This window comes from Anabrus simplex, chromosome 1, assembly GCF_040414725.1.
Source record: "Anabrus simplex isolate iqAnaSimp1 chromosome 1, ASM4041472v1, whole genome shotgun sequence".
Classification (NCBI taxonomy): Eukaryota; Metazoa; Arthropoda; class Insecta; order Orthoptera; family Tettigoniidae; genus Anabrus; species Anabrus simplex.
Window position 1 is genome coordinate 1,246,766,555 of NC_090265.1, and position 15,878 is coordinate 1,246,782,432.

General features: G+C 38.2%; 1 protein-coding gene across 1 annotated transcript in view; it reads left to right on the top strand.

The window, feature by feature from the left end:
* The window catches only part of RpS2 (ribosomal protein S2), a 57,326-nt gene extending 41,945 nt beyond the window's left edge, over positions 1-15,381 (top strand). Inside the window, exon 6 of the mRNA XM_067137645.2 lies at positions 15,164-15,381. Within this exon, the coding sequence (XP_066993746.1) occupies positions 15,164-15,315 (152 nt within the window). The 3' untranslated portion in view covers positions 15,316-15,381. The remainder of the gene's footprint in view (positions 1-15,163) is intronic.
* The last annotated feature ends 497 nt before the right edge of the window (positions 15,382-15,878 follow it).

Below are 15,878 nucleotides of genomic sequence, written 5' to 3' on the forward strand. Positions count from 1 at the left end.
CGTATTGGCTCAACACAACTAAGGTTAAGTTATGAGTAGAGCCACTACCTTCGTGATGTCCAGGCCGTACTGTAAGGAGCGCGGGAAAGCGATCAGCTCATCGTTAGGGGGGGAAGTTTAGCATATGAGTTAGTAGAGTTAAACATAGATTTTCGCAGTTTTATTGAAATTTTTAACGATGGCCGCGTGTTCACTCGGATATATGTGAGAATGAGTCGTCATCGACTGCATTATTAAGTGGAGAGTCGTTAATTAGTGAAGAAAACTTAGTGTGAGCGTGTATTTATGTGAAGCTATAGGTTAAGAAGATCGTTCTTCAGTATTTTAATTTTGTAGTTTACCGAGCTCGATAGCTGCAGTCGCTTAAGTGCGGCCAGTATCCAGTATTCGGGAGATAGTAGGTTCGAACCCCACTGTCGGCAGCCCTGAAAATGGTTTTCCATGGTTTCCCATTTTCACACCAGGCAAATGCTGGGGCTGTACCTTAATTAAGGCCACGGCCGCTTCCTTCCCACTCCTAGCCCTTTCCTGTCCCATCGTCGCCGTAAGACCTATCTGTGCCGGTGCGACGAAAAGCAGATAGCAAAAAAATAAAAAATGTATGAGTATCAAACAGCAGTGTGATTTATGTAAATCTTATCTTCTGACAGATTCAGATATTATATATGAATTACCTCCAGAAGTAAGATATCTGAATTTCCTAAATTGAGGGGGCTTAAAGTATCCATCAGACGTCAATAGAACTTGGAATTGAGTTGTACAAAGTATTTTGTGTGTTAGTGTCAGATACATATAAGATGGCATTTCTAAATTCAGACAATCCTAAGTGTGTCACAAAATCCTTGGCTTTGGAGTGAATGCAGTTAGCATATTCCCTAGTCATTTGTGACTGCGTGAAGCCGGCCGGACAGTCCATATATATTTGGGTGAATACATTTTTAAATAACTTTTCCAAAATTCACACCGACTTGTGTATTCAACAAAGTGCTTCAAAGAGAGCAGACCTACTCCATACGGGTGTAACTTCCTGTAAGAGGTCTAGGAAAGCTGCAGTATTCATGGAGTGGAAACAGTGAGGTACAGAAATAATTTATATTTGTAATAAATAGTAATGGTAATTGGCTGCATGTTTTCTGTCAGTATGTATGATGTGAATGTTCCAGTTGACCGGAAAGTGGATAAAATAGCAAGAATATGTCTCAAAGTGTTAGGCTGTACTCACGCAAACGAAAGTATATACGCGAGAAATAGAACGTTACGGAGAAGGATATGCATTGTATGTCTGAACTAACAAATATTTGAGGATAGGTTTTAGTTTTATAAGGTGTTAACAGTTCTTTAAGTAATTTAAACGAGTGTATTATTCAAGCGGAACGTATGCGTATCGCCTTCAAGTCCCCCCCAAAGCGTGACGTCATCAGAGGTACAGTACGGCCTGGACATTACGAAGGCAGTGGCATGCAAATGCATGTTTTTAAATAAGCTAGCTACACTTCTCAAACTTTGCAAACATTCGTTTTATGGCTTAACAATTCCAAATAACCGTTCTTTTCCCTTGCATGTTTGCATGTTTTGGCATTTTTCAGAGAAAATTCATGCATAATGCATATTTGGAAGATTTTGGATTTAATAGAGCATATTTGGACGTTTAATATTGCATAATATGACTTTTATTCTGACTTTGATGCATATATATTGTTAACTTGCATCATAGTGCATTTTCTGAATGTTAGTTTGCAGAATTTGGGACAATTTTTCACGTTGTAGGCTACAGTATGTCTATTGCTGAGAGACGGAGAGAATGTATTCCTGGCATCCTATGTGACAGCCATAGTTAGTAGCCTACATACGGTACAGGTCCTACAGTATAATGCAATTAACCAAACACTTTCTTATCTGTTGCTTAAGTAAACAATGACTTAAGTCGGAAAGCCCCACGTCGAAATCTAATTCTTAGGAATAAGGTGTCCCAGTTTTACAGTTGTACATTGCTATAAATTGAACCGTAAATTGTGCATTAATCATTGACAGCTCATTTTTCGTCTGTTAGACGAACAAAAGAAACCTTGTATTGCAGTTCTGTGGCGCCGCGCTACTGGGATAGCAGCTTACAAATTTTGGTTTTTCATTGAACCCTCGACCGTTGTTATCCTGGAATGTCCTACCCGGAACTCTCAATTGTCACACGTCTATGTTATCGCAGCAAGCAATTGTTACCACTTATTGAGGACATTCAAATGTGTCTGCAATCAACGCTTGGAGATAGAGATAAGTTGAACAAATTAATTCGTTCAAATCCTGATTTTGAATTTGTCAAGCTTATAAAAGACGTATTGTGGTGAAAATGCAAAAGACGTACAATTTGACCTCACTTTGTCCAAATGTCTTCATTGAATTATGCATCTATCACTTCTCGTGACGTAAAAAGATAATTTTCTGTGCTTGTATGTGCTGAATGATAAATGGATGAGCTTAAATCAAGACAATTTGGAGAAATTAGGGTAGTTTTTGTTCATGTTTCAAAAGGAACTGAATTTTGATAGTGCATATTTTCCAGTTTATTGTGCATGTTTTGCCATATGATAGTGCATGAATGCATGCATATTTTGAGATTTGATAGTGCATACTTATCAATTTCTGTATAATAGGTTTATTAAGTACATAATATAAACCATCTTAATCTCTAGTACATGTTTTGTTCCGATTATGGAACATTTTCAGCTAAAATTTGACAAACTAGCAAAACAATTCAAACACATTGATGTTATGATGATACAAAAGCTAAAAGATATGACAAAATGGCACGAAGATTAAAACCTCTAAATTTATCAATAGCTTTCTAAAAAAGTACTATACTTTCCAAAGCAAAATCACAATCAATAATTCAATAGAATTTTGTAAAATTATTAAGTACACAAAATTAAAACCATCTTTCACCTTGAACTCATTCGACGTTACTAATATGTATTCTACGATCCCCACGAAAGAAACTCTAAATATAATTAAGAGCAACTTAAAGACACACAGAAAACTTAGTAACCATGAAATAGAAGAATTTATGTTACTCCTAGAATTTACACTTAACAATAATTACTTTTCCTTCAATAACACAGTATATCAACAAAGTGGTCTCCCTATGGGATCACCAGCGTCAGGTATCCTTGCTGAAATATACATGGATCACTTAGAAAAACATTAAATTTTAAATGATGAAAAAGGTATCATTATCTGGCTAAGGTTTGTCGATGACATCTTTGCAATTACAGTAGAACCTCAATAATTCGAAATCGGTTAATTCAAAATCCCACGTAATTCGAAGAAGTTCTCGTTCCCGAAAACATGAGATACCGTTTTGCATGTTATTTAAATTGTTTAATACGAAATACGGATAATTCATAATTCGAAGTACAATGTCGGCCCCATTACCGATATTCAGACTTTTAATTCGAAACTGCCTTTACATTTTAAAACAATAGTATGTTACAGAGTAATTTCAACTCGAAATTTATCCGCATCATAATAGAACGCGTGTTTCGGAACGTGGAGGGGTAGCTTTCCGCACTTACACTCACTTCGGTGGGTCTACAGCGCGCTTCATGATTGCCAAGTTGAATGAAATTGGAATTCTTTTGTATTCAACCTTTTAGGGAACGCCGTAACATCACGCAACAGGCAGTGTGCGGGAAAACAAAATGCGTGAACACTGGCGATGCCGACAGTTGACAAAAAAGCGTGGCTCATATAATAAATTTGTAGGCACCAAACAATACTGTCATTGCCGATGAAACTGCATTGCTTTATTTTAATGAGAGCTCAAACGGTCTTATGGTTTTAAAGGAAAAAGTGCCAGCCGGAGAATCGTACAAGGGTCGGGGATGGGGTCATTGTAGTGCGTTGCAATTGCAATGCACGTGAAAGCGAGAAACTTTATCCCCTCGTCATAGAAAAGTTCGATAAGCTACAATGTTTTAAGGGCGTCGGGCATTTTCCATCCCAATACAAAGCATTTAAAAATGCAAACAGTACAGATATCCAAAAAAGAATGCATTTGCATAGGGGAAGCAGCATAATTTATCCTTGCCCTTGAATTCTGTGATTGTTTTTCTTTCGTTGCATGAGGTTATGTTCGTCTGTGATTTATCCAAGTGCATTATTTGAACATTGTAAATGCACCTTGTTGGATACATTTCGGAATTAGTTTTTCCATGGCATTGGAAAGGTTTAAACTGTGAATCGAGGTGATTGAATGTATTAATGGGTCTTAGAATACTTTGTGACGCGGCAAGTGTTTGCATTTCTGAAGTACGAGAGAAGTGCCATGGCGGGAAATAATACAAGGATAGAGTCATAGGAAAGTTTGATTTTAAGGGCATCGGGTACTTTCTGTGTAAATACAAGGCATCTAAAATGCATACAGTATTGTAATCCAATGAATAAAGCACTTGCACATGGGAGTCAGCATAGAATCCTCATCTTTGAATCGTGCTTTTTTTCTTTCTTTCGTTGCGTGAGGTTATGTTTGCCAGTGAGATATCCGAGTGCATTATTTGAATACTGTAAATGCACCTTCTTGGATACATTTTGGAAATAGTTCTTTTTTCATGGCATTTGAAAGGTATAAACTGTGAATCAAGTTTAACTGCATGCAGTAACGGGCCTTAGAATATTTTGTAACGCGGCAAGTGTTGGTACTTCTGAATTGCGAATTGGCGGTTAATTCGAAATCTCGTAATTCGAAGTCCGATTTTTGAGTCCCAACGACTTCGAATTAAGGAGGTTTTACTGTATTACTAATAGACTCCTCCTACATCACATTCCAATGTCGACGAAAAAGCTCACAGTGTAAGTTGTGAGAAAAGTATACCGTTCCGAAGATGATTTGCATTTTGTGGCAAACATTTCAGTTTTCTTATTCAAACAGTATCACCTACCCTGACTTAACCGCATTTGTATCATGAAAACATATATCAAGCGCCAGTTGAAAAGTGATAACCTTCTTGCTATAGGAATAACCTTACCAAAATTTCATCAGTCGCGACAAAATATAATCTAAACTCTGAAATCAGCGATGCGCTCTGCCATATCTTAGGTGTATTGCATTCTTACTTAATTTTGGTGTAGAGTATTAAAATTAAGCGATCTTTTACTTAGCCTGATGAGTTAACGACTGCTATCGACCACATTATTTACATATTTGTTACGAAAACATGTTTTTTTACATTTCTGATTTTATTTATGGAATGGCAGTTGACAGGTATTACTAATAGACTCCCAACATCTCCTTCAAATGTCGACGAGAGAGATTGCAAGTGAACGGAGCAAGAAAACTACCGTTCCGAAGATGATTCAGTCTGGCCATTCTTTCTGGTTCCACCGTAGTCAAGAATTGCTGGCTCGATCTGGTAGCGATGTCTTTATATCACTTCTCTTCCGCGGACAAAAAGCAGCAAGTTTCCGCAAGTAGAGGAGGATCTGCTTAAATATATGACGAGATATTAGAATCATTCCGTATTGATGGTTTTCACTTTACAAAGGAAAATTTAATGTGTCGTCCTGTTCAATACATACACATCTCCATCATTAGACAGAGTAATAGTAGTCAAACATGTTTTGACTCCTGATTATTTATGTTGTCCAACTTGGTTTTTGTATAGTGGACCTCAGGAACTTCATCTCTGAAACCTGTAGCCTTGACAAGTCTCACGAGGTTAGGGTGCATGTCTCAATACTGTGTCAATATTGGTATAAAGCAGCTGTTGAATATGGTTAATTTTGCCTTCTTTGGAACTTCGTTATCCCAAAGAAACATCCTCACTTGTTGGTAGAAACGGGAACTCTTCTGCACCCTATTGTTTATCTCCTTTGTGACTAGGCCATCGCTAGAAATTATGCTGCTGAGATAGAAGCAGCTTTCTGCACATTCCAGCAGTTGATCTGCTAGTGTGATCCTTGCTGAATAACCCTCTCTGCTCACTACCATCACTACGGTCTTAGTCATGCTGATCTTGTGATTTAATGCTTCGAACTTGGCTTTCCGAGCAATTTAATTTTGATTGAACCTCTACTTCTGACTCTCCCCAGATCACATCATCATCTGCAGATACCATGGCTTTTAATTCACCTAATGATGTTTCTTTGGATTTCATTATTTCATCCATCACAGTGATGAACAGTAGTGATGACAGTGCACTTCCCTGTTGTACTCCACTCTTGATCTGGAACCAAGATGAATAACCACTGCCAGCCCTTACACAGCTTGTACAGTCCTCATATAACATCCGAATTTTCCTTACTAATCCTTCAGGCACATTTCTCTTTCATAGAGAATCCCAGATCTTTTCTCTTGTCACAGTCACATGCTTTCTCGACATGCAAAACCATGAAGAGATCCTTGCCTTTCTCCCAGTGTTTTTCTATCAACATTCGGATGCTGAAAATTAGGTCCGTTGTTGACCTATTAGCTCTGCAGCCATATTGCTCTTCTTCTAGTTGTTCCTCTAAAATGATCCTCCGTCTCCGTTCGATAACTTTTTCCAGGATTTTCAGCGCATGTGATAAGACAGTTATTCCTCTGTAGTTTGTGCATTGTAGCCTTTTTCCTTTCTTGAATAGCGGAATTACTACACCCTTTTTCCAGTCTGCAGTTATCTTATTGTCATTCCAGAGTGCAACCACTGTAGACCTTGTATCCCTGTTGCTTTGATCATATCAGCACTATCATCATCATCATCATCCTGGTGATTTTTTAGTGGGCATTTTCTTCAAGAGTGTTTCTGTTTCCATCCATATTATTGGAGGTTCTTCGGTGTATTCTTCCACAACTGATTTTGTGTTCTTCTGTTGTCCCATTTAGCAGATGAAAGTGATTCCTCAAAACCTCCTTGATGCCACTCTCTTTCCTGAACACATTTCCATAGCTATCTTCAAGAGCCTTTATGGTGTCCATTGGTTTTCTTCTGTTTTTGACCGCTTTGTTCAGAAACTTCATGTTTACTTTGCTGTCTTCCTCCAGTTTCGGAGCGAAGTCATCCCAACATTTCGACTTTTCCTCCTCAATTGTTCTTTAGGCTTTCAGTTTCTTATCACGTAACACTTGTTCAAGGATTCTGATCTTCACCTCATCCCAAATTTTCTGTGACTTTAGTTTTGCACGGTCCTTTTCTCTCCTAGCCAAATTTCTATCCTTTATGGCTGTTTTCACCTTTGTCTTCCACCACGCTGTTTTCTTCTCTCGTACTTTTGGCGCTTGTCTTCCCACACACCTCAATGGCTTCCTTCATTAGAACGTTCCTCAGTCTGGTCCATTCTTCTCCGTTCTTCATTTCATCGGTGGGTAGCTGTCTTTTTATCTGATCTTGATACTCAGTTCTCTTTTCCTTGTCAAGGAGTTCCCATACTTTGATTTTTGGATGCCTCCTTGTTGTTACCATAGGTACCTGGATGTCTTTCAGGTGTGTCATTAATAGCCGTGGTCGCTATTAAGGTTCTCGCTGGGAATTACCATGACATCTGTTATAAGACTTTTCCTCTCTTCGTCTATAAAGACATAATCAATTAGAGACTTGTCTTGTCTGTTCCGACTGTACCTAGTAATTTTATGAGCGACTGTTCTTGAACCAGCTATTTTTCACCATCAGACCATTCCTCATGCAGAATTCAAGGAGATCCCTCTAAATTTCGATTTAATAGCCAAGTGGACCCAACACCTTCTCATAATCATTCCTTAAAGTTCCAATCTGAGCATTCAAGTCTCCAATTATCACTGCCTTTTCGCCATCAATGGTCTGTTCTAGGTTCTCCAGGAATTTGCTCTCATCGTTCTGGCTGCAACCAGTCTGAGGTGCATACACCTGTACCAGTGTCCACTTCTCTTTCCCTAGATGTATTGTTGCTTTGATGATCCTCTCATTAACATACGAAATCTCAGTAATAAAGTCTTTTGACACAATCAACCCAACTCCTTTCCTCATTTGCTTATTGTTACCGTACCAGTAAAGGGTATAGTTTTTCCTGGTATCTTTTTTCCCCTTACCTTTCCACTTAGTCTCACTCAGGCCAAGGATAGATATTGATCTCTTTTCCGTGAGATCTACTTATTCCTTACACTTTCCAGTAGGCTAATTATGTTCATAGTCGCTATTCGAGTTTGTGGTTTTTTCCGTGATGCATCATCACATGGCCCAGCGTTTTGTCTAGGCCTGTGTCTCCTGTTATTTTTTGATATGAGGCTCTTTCTATTCTTGAAGGAAACTAGTTTTACCCTTTATACTGGCTTGCTAGGCGTAACGTACTAGAGGATTTTCTGTTAGGGTTTGCTCCCTTAACCTTTGATAGTCACTTACCATATCTACAAGGCAGCAGTTTCCAATGAATATATTTATGATAATTACTTTTATAATTTGTGCCTTACAGCCACTGTAATAACTACTACAAAAACACCCACATAAAACCATTACTTTCAAAAGATGTATAACGCCATCACAGAAATAATTTTTTGTTCAATCACTTAATGCACTCAAAAGCATTTTAAAAAAAACAATGGATAATATTTTAACTTTATTTCTTCAAAATATAATTAAAATTCATTCAATTTTAACCGCTGGGCATTTTGCACAACACGTTCCTATGCCAGTAATACCAGAGACCTCAGTCATTACAACACATCGGCAAAACTTTTTTTTAGCAGATTGCATATATTGGAGGAAGGTAAGCAAACCGCATAACAATTTTGATCAGAGGGTTGTGTACCCTACAGCATATGAAGATTATGGTGTGTTTCTTATTGCCGTGAAATATGGCTCTGCCAGAACTAAAACCTCAGCCATATTTGCAGAAATGCGCAAGGAAAAACAGTTATTGCTTGCCTCAAAAGTGATGTGTATTCAATTGCAACAGATGTAGTAACCAAAGTGATTCGTACCCAATTGTTGTTACTTTTTTGCAACTCTCTTCAACAAATTCACAGTTGTCTCTTAAGAGTTCCTGTTTTAGATGGAAGTGCAACATGCATTAACGTTACCAATCTTTTACTCACTAACTTAAAAGAATACATCACTGCATTGCTCTTGGTACGGGTCAGTTCTCCCCAGAAAACTTCAGCCGGTTGGCAAGAATGAATAGGCAGGCAGGGAATACCACACAAAATATGAATATGGTAAAATTTCAATGTATTCCCCTCAGGGCAATAGTCATCCTATGACCTCGGCTACCATGTGCAAGCATTCTATAATGACGCCATCTGGCTGCTTGCTCATCAGTTTCAACGTTCTGTTTTACGCTAGGCCTACTAGATGGCAGAGTAAGCCGAATCTCTCTTGGGTGTCTATGACTGAGTTTTAGTACATTTTGTCCGGTTAACACCAAATGTGTCAGGAGAGATCTTTCACATGCCGACATCGTACGACATGGACTGTGGACTGGAATTTGTTCCGCCCTTCAAAAATCCGACTACCTCTGCCAGGTTTGAACCCACTGTCTTGGAATTTGGAGGCCGACGCTCCACCAGTGATCCACAGGGGGCATTAATAGTGATATCGGACAGCTAAATACTGCAAAATTGACCTATTTTAGTGTTATCATTAACAAGACATAATAGAGTATTTTGAACTTCTGTTTCAGACAGCTAAATATTTACTGCAAAATTGTCCTATTTTAGTGTTATCATGAACAAGACATAATAGAATATTTTGAATTTCTAGTGTTCTACTGCTCATTCATAATCATGAAACACTGGGGCTTACCACTCGGTTGCTGTAGAGTGGCACACTGGTTTGTAACATCATGCGGAATCGAGTGCTCGGATGAGATTCTAGACACCTCGCGCACGACACTACATGTAAATCAAGCTAAACATTTAAACTTCGATGTAATTGATGCAATTATGCTGACAATAATGGAGATTTATCATTTAAATAAACAGTTTTACCATATTTATATTTTAATTTGGAGCACACAATGACTCAAATATGTATTAATACTACATAACTAAAATATATATCTAGGTTATGTTAGCCGGGCGTCTGTAAAAACAGCAGGGCGATGCGCCCATCCAAAAGGTCCTAGGGAGAACACTGCAGATAATGCCCCAATGATGGCAGGGTTAAAGATGGGTGTGGCAAGCGTGTTGAACGTTTAATAGACATTTTCTACAGTATTACCATATTGACGCGAATAATCCCCGCATATATATTTTTTAAAAATTTGAGGCACGAAATTGGGGTGTGGGTTTTATTTGCGTCAATGTTGGCTCTTTTTTTTTTTTTTTTCCCCTTCAAAATGAGGCTTCCTAAAGTTAGGGTGCGGGGATTATTTGTGTAAATACGGTATTTGGAAAGAAGTTCGAACAGTTTCAGGAATTGTCCATTACGGAGACGAGAAAAATGTTCAAACATGTCTCTACACTTTGGCTATCAATGGGAAAATGTTTGTTCTTTAGGGGCGAAATTACATGGAAGGATCCCATGTAGGAAATTTAGAATCCTAAAAAATTCCAAAAGTATCTCAGAATTTGAGTAGTACCTGCTGTGTCGTCATTACCAAACAGCAACTAGAATTTATCTCCTCATTCCTCTGGAAGATGGAATTGAGAGATCCAGTCTTCGAATGCTCCAAAAAAGATCATTTAGCCCTTGACAGTACCAGTCAGGTTTTATCATGAGAGGAGAGACTGTTCATGTTCCTACCATCAGAAGACATTATGCTTTTGTTTCTCTCCAGTTTTCTGCTACTGTTTTGACAATTCAAATATATTGCTTTAGTCAAGCATGCCTCGTATTCATGTATTGAGGTCAGTTCTTCTTGCTATGATAAAGAATGTGATGTCTTGATTTTTGAAACCGAAAGTAATGAGATCTGCACATTCACTTTTAGATGTCGATTACCACACAACCTCTAATAAGAAGGATGACTATATCAAGAAAACAACTTGAAACTCTCTACGTATCACACGGAACTTCACGATTTTCTTGATGTGGGCTTTCAGGCTTATGCCGCGTCAAAACAACGTACAGAGTGTCGCCTTGTTTTCTTGACACGGTATAGGCCCAAAAGCCCATATCATGTCTACAAGTATGGACCGTGGAAGCATCAATGTTAACATCGACAATGTTCATGATTCACCATTTTCCAAAATTAAGCTTTTGTTGGGTAAATTTCCTAGCATTCTAATCAACACACAAGACAATTTTAATGAGGAAATGGATGCTCTACATGTCCAATTCTGTAACTTCCAATTTGAGGATATGACATCTATTCAGGTAGAAGAGGTAATTCATGTGCAGCGGGCCAAATAAAATCTTGTGAGGTGTACTCAAGTATGACAAATTGTGTGAAGTGATGCTTTCCATTCTGACCATTCCGTATAGTAATGCAGAATGTGAGAGGATGTTGTCTAGTCAGAAAAAAGACTAGAAACCAAATTCAGGTCATCTCTCTCCAACAAGACTTTAGATAAACTTATAACTCTGAAGTCAATAATTCAGAAGGGCAGGTGTTTTGAGCAAGAATATAGCTGTTAGTTCTCCCTTTGTCTGGTTTGGTACTGACCGCCCAACCCTTGCTTGACCAGTTGCAGGTAGTACTGTCTATTGTCACATACAGTAGCAGGACCTGATGCCAAAGGATGTGAAGAACAGAATTCATGCTGCCCAAGTAGCTTTTGGATCTCTCACACATCGGTTCTTTCTGAATAAAGATCTAAAAATGCACACCAAACTGATGGTGTATTGAGCGCTTGTCTTCACCTTACTCTTAATGTGAAACCTGTACTCTGTATCTCCGTTATGTCGAGAAACCTGAACGCTTCCACCAACAGAAGCTCAGATCCATTATGAACATCAAACGGGATGACTACGTACCGAACATAGCAGTTCTTGAGAGGGCATAGATGAATAGTATAGAATAATGTTATTTGCTTTACGTACCACTAACTAGTTTTGCGGTTTTTTGGAGACTCTGAGGTGCTGGAATTTAGTCCCACAGGATTTTCTTTACATGCCAGTAACTCTACCGACACGAGGCTGACGTACTTGAGCACCTTCAAATACCAGCAGACTGAGCCAGGATCGAACCTGCCAAGTTGGGGTCAGATGGCCAGCACCTCAACCATCTGAACCTCTCAGCCCAGCTAATAGTATAGAGGCTGCCACCCTTGGTCACCAACTCAGATAGATTGGGCATGTCCATTGTATGGGGGTCTACAGACTACAGGAGGTAGTGGGTTTGAACCCCACTGTTGGCAGCCTTGAAAATGCTTTTCTGTCGTTTCCCATTTTCTCACAAGCAAATGCTGGGGCTTAAACTTTATTAAGGCTGTGGCTGCTTCCTTCCCATTCCCCTTTCCTATCCCATCTTCACCATAAGACCTAACTCTGTTGGTGCAATATAAAAAAAGAAAATTGCAACAAACCTGTGTTATGAACTTAGTACAGGTAGGAAACATCATGATGCCCCTCCGAAGCACTATCAACTCAAAAGGACCTTGAGGAGCACAAACATTGATCCATGTACTTGGTGTGCTATTGCAGAGGATTGTACTCGCTGGCACACAACCACTTCAGAGCTGCTGTTGCATGATCTGAACGTGAATGTCGAAGACGGAAAGACGAGAATTGTTAGCGACGTAAACTATGCCAAGCCCAGCCACATCCATTGCAAGTATGAAATGTATAACAAACTCATGGGGATATTGTAATTATTTTCATAATAGTGAAATTTCGTTAAACAGAAAATTGATTAAATTTACCTAGAAATTTTGTCTTGTGGGGAATGGCAGATACTGTCCCTTGGTTAGATTATGGTGAATATCCATATAGCAATTTCAGTAAGAATCTGTACCATAATTTTAATTGTGTGTATTTGACATTGACCCAGTTTTAGAACCAAGAATTAAGTTTTCCATTGCAAAAAGTATGTCGAACGAGGTAGCATAGGGTAGGTGTTACATTTACAGCCATTTGTAAATTGAGTTCTCAAAATATTGTGAGATTGAGTTCAGGATCAATAACTCAAGATATTAGCTGAGATTAATAATACATACTGTACGAAGTGATTTTAATAGTTTTTATTTATATATACTAAAGAACTATAATTTTCTTGTGTGTTAATTGCCGGCACACAAATAAACGTGTTGCTTCGCGAAGGAAAGACAGACAATGAAGAAGTAATGCGACTTAAATAAACAAAACGATTAGGTAGAGATACAAAATCATAACATTCATTTGGTTGATTGGAAACATTGCGCTGCTACGCAGCCAACAGCTAGACTTGCATGGGAAGATGCGCAAATCTTACCGGTTGCTTTCAAATCATTATCCTGCTTGACCAAAACACATACATCTGTGGAAAATGAATACCATTTTATTCGTAGCATAAAATAGTATAATAAGAAAAATATTTATCTACTGAAACAGGGCAAATTTTAATTTGTTATACTGAAGATTGGAAATTAATTCAAATTAAAATGGTTTTGCACACATTTAACTGGGAAAAGATAAGTGGCCTAAAAATAATTTCTCAATTCTGAACATTCTGTGATATTGACATTCGTTAGTGACCCTTTACTGTAACAATGTTCTCTTTTTATTGTATGTTTTGCCATTATAGTTTAATACAGATGTGAATTGTAATTGAATTTTTCACCAAGTCTAATGTGGCCTGAAATGCAATATGACCCTGTGAACTTCGTTTTTAACCCTAGAACTGCCAAACGTCGCGCTTGCGACTCAATAGAGTGTCACTAGAATGCCAACGTCGCACGCGCGACGCATAGTACATGCATTTGCTTAATCAGTCATAACATCATTTATCGTTCACCTACGCTATTTTAATAAGTAAGACATTGAAGAGGAAGCTTCAAGTCTTCCATCTCTCATTCCTTACTAGCCGGAAATGACTCAGTCAAGGTCAGGGTAGGTATAAATTCAGCTACTCTTTCCTCATCTTCCTGCCGTCTCAGTTGCTATGTAACTTCGCGCTCGCTCGCTGTTCCTGTTAGTTTCTGTGAATATCTTTCGCTATATTTCAACAGATTTAGTTTATTCTTAAATTGTTTCTTTCGAAGTGTAACGTTTCATCATGGATGATGAGCTACGCGATTTAAGTGATATTCGCAAAGTTCTTGAAGATGATTGAGATGTTTCCTCTTCCAGCGATATACAGTATTTTCTTTAGCTGATGATTTTTCTGACAGCGGAGAAGAATATATTCCAGAATCTGAAGTTGAAAGTGATTCCGATGAAGAGAGCAGGCCTGTGGACGTTTCATTGGATGATGCAGTTTCCGGAACACCAAAATGGTGCAGGGTTTATCCACCCGAACCGGAGTTTGATGTTTCCCGGAAGTTCCGCGTAAGGGATCCTGGCATTTTGATCTGCCCGCCCCAAAACAGTACACCTATTATGTATTTCTACTTGTTATTTACGGATTTGATTTGGAAGCTCTTGGTAAAAGAAAGTAAAAGGCGAGAAAAAGTAAAAGACATTCTGGAGAAATGAAGGCCTTTTCTCGTATGTGAACCTGGTTTGATCCCTCCGAAATGAAAAAGTAAATTGCCATTCTAATAAATATGGGTTGCACCGTGAATGCTATTATAAATTACAGCATTTCAGGAGGCCTATGAGGTATGGCAGGAAAAGAAAACTCCCGGAGAACGACTCCCAGTAGTGCTCGGCGGCTGACGGAACTGCGTGCAGCTCGGAAGTTTAAATTCTTTTGTGATTTTATATTGTTTCTCCTTTTGGGAACTTATTATTTTTTTTAAAACTAGAAGAAATTTCGCATGTTTTGTATATAGTGATTTTTTAAAATGAGTGGCTATTTATTACTAATAGAGAACTTGAAAATATGAAAAACACAACTTTTTTATTTTTCCAAATTTTTGATCGCCTGATACGCACTAGATAAGCAAGTAAATGATCTAATACATATATAAGCATCTTAAATAAAGCTTTCTGAGTAATATGGTGTGCTGCGTGCCTAACGTTTCTGCACTAAACGTGCTTACATTTCTTAAAAACATAAATGTGTAATATATGCGAAAATATCCTGGCATTTAAAGAAAAACACTCGGCAATTCTAGGGTTAAGTTTTATTCAATACTAATAACATTTTGAATATTCTGTGTTACAAATTTGCGACTTAATTGAAAAATGTATCTTTCTTACAGCCAAAGCGACATATGCTGCTATTGCCAAGACTTATGCCTACCTGACTCCAGACTTGTGGAAAGAAATGCCCTTGAACAAGTCTCCATACCAGGAATTTGCCGATTACTTGGCTAAAAATCATCGCCCGGTTGGAGGTCAGCGTGAATCATAAATCCACGTAATCTACTCACAATGTCATAAGTTGTAAACAGTTGATAATAAAGTTACCATATTGGTACTAGTATGCAATTTATTTTTAAATTCCTTTTTCCAAACATGAGTGTGCAGTTTTTAACATCTGCTGCTGGATTGTAAGTATGGATGTGTGTGTTTAAACCTCTTCAAAAATAAATGATTGGACTCTCCCCTCACCGAGCAAGTTTGCTGTTTGTTATGAGCTGCGTAACTGTAAGCTTTGCGTTCAGGAGATCTTGAATTTGAAACTCAACATTGGCAATTCTGCAGATGGATTTTCTTTAGTTTACCATTTTCGCACCAGACAAATGCTTAAGGCCATACTTGTAATAAAGGCTGTGCAGTATCCTTCCCTGTCTTATGTCTTTCCTATCCCATTGTCACTGAAAATCTACCTGAATATTAGAATACATCAAGGTAGATGGGTAGAAAACCATAGAGTTAGTGCAACATGAAACACACTAGCAAAGAAAAAACCTCTCTCCTCAATAGTCCCAGTTCTGCATCCATTTCTTCTGTGCTGCTGATGAGCTAATTTAT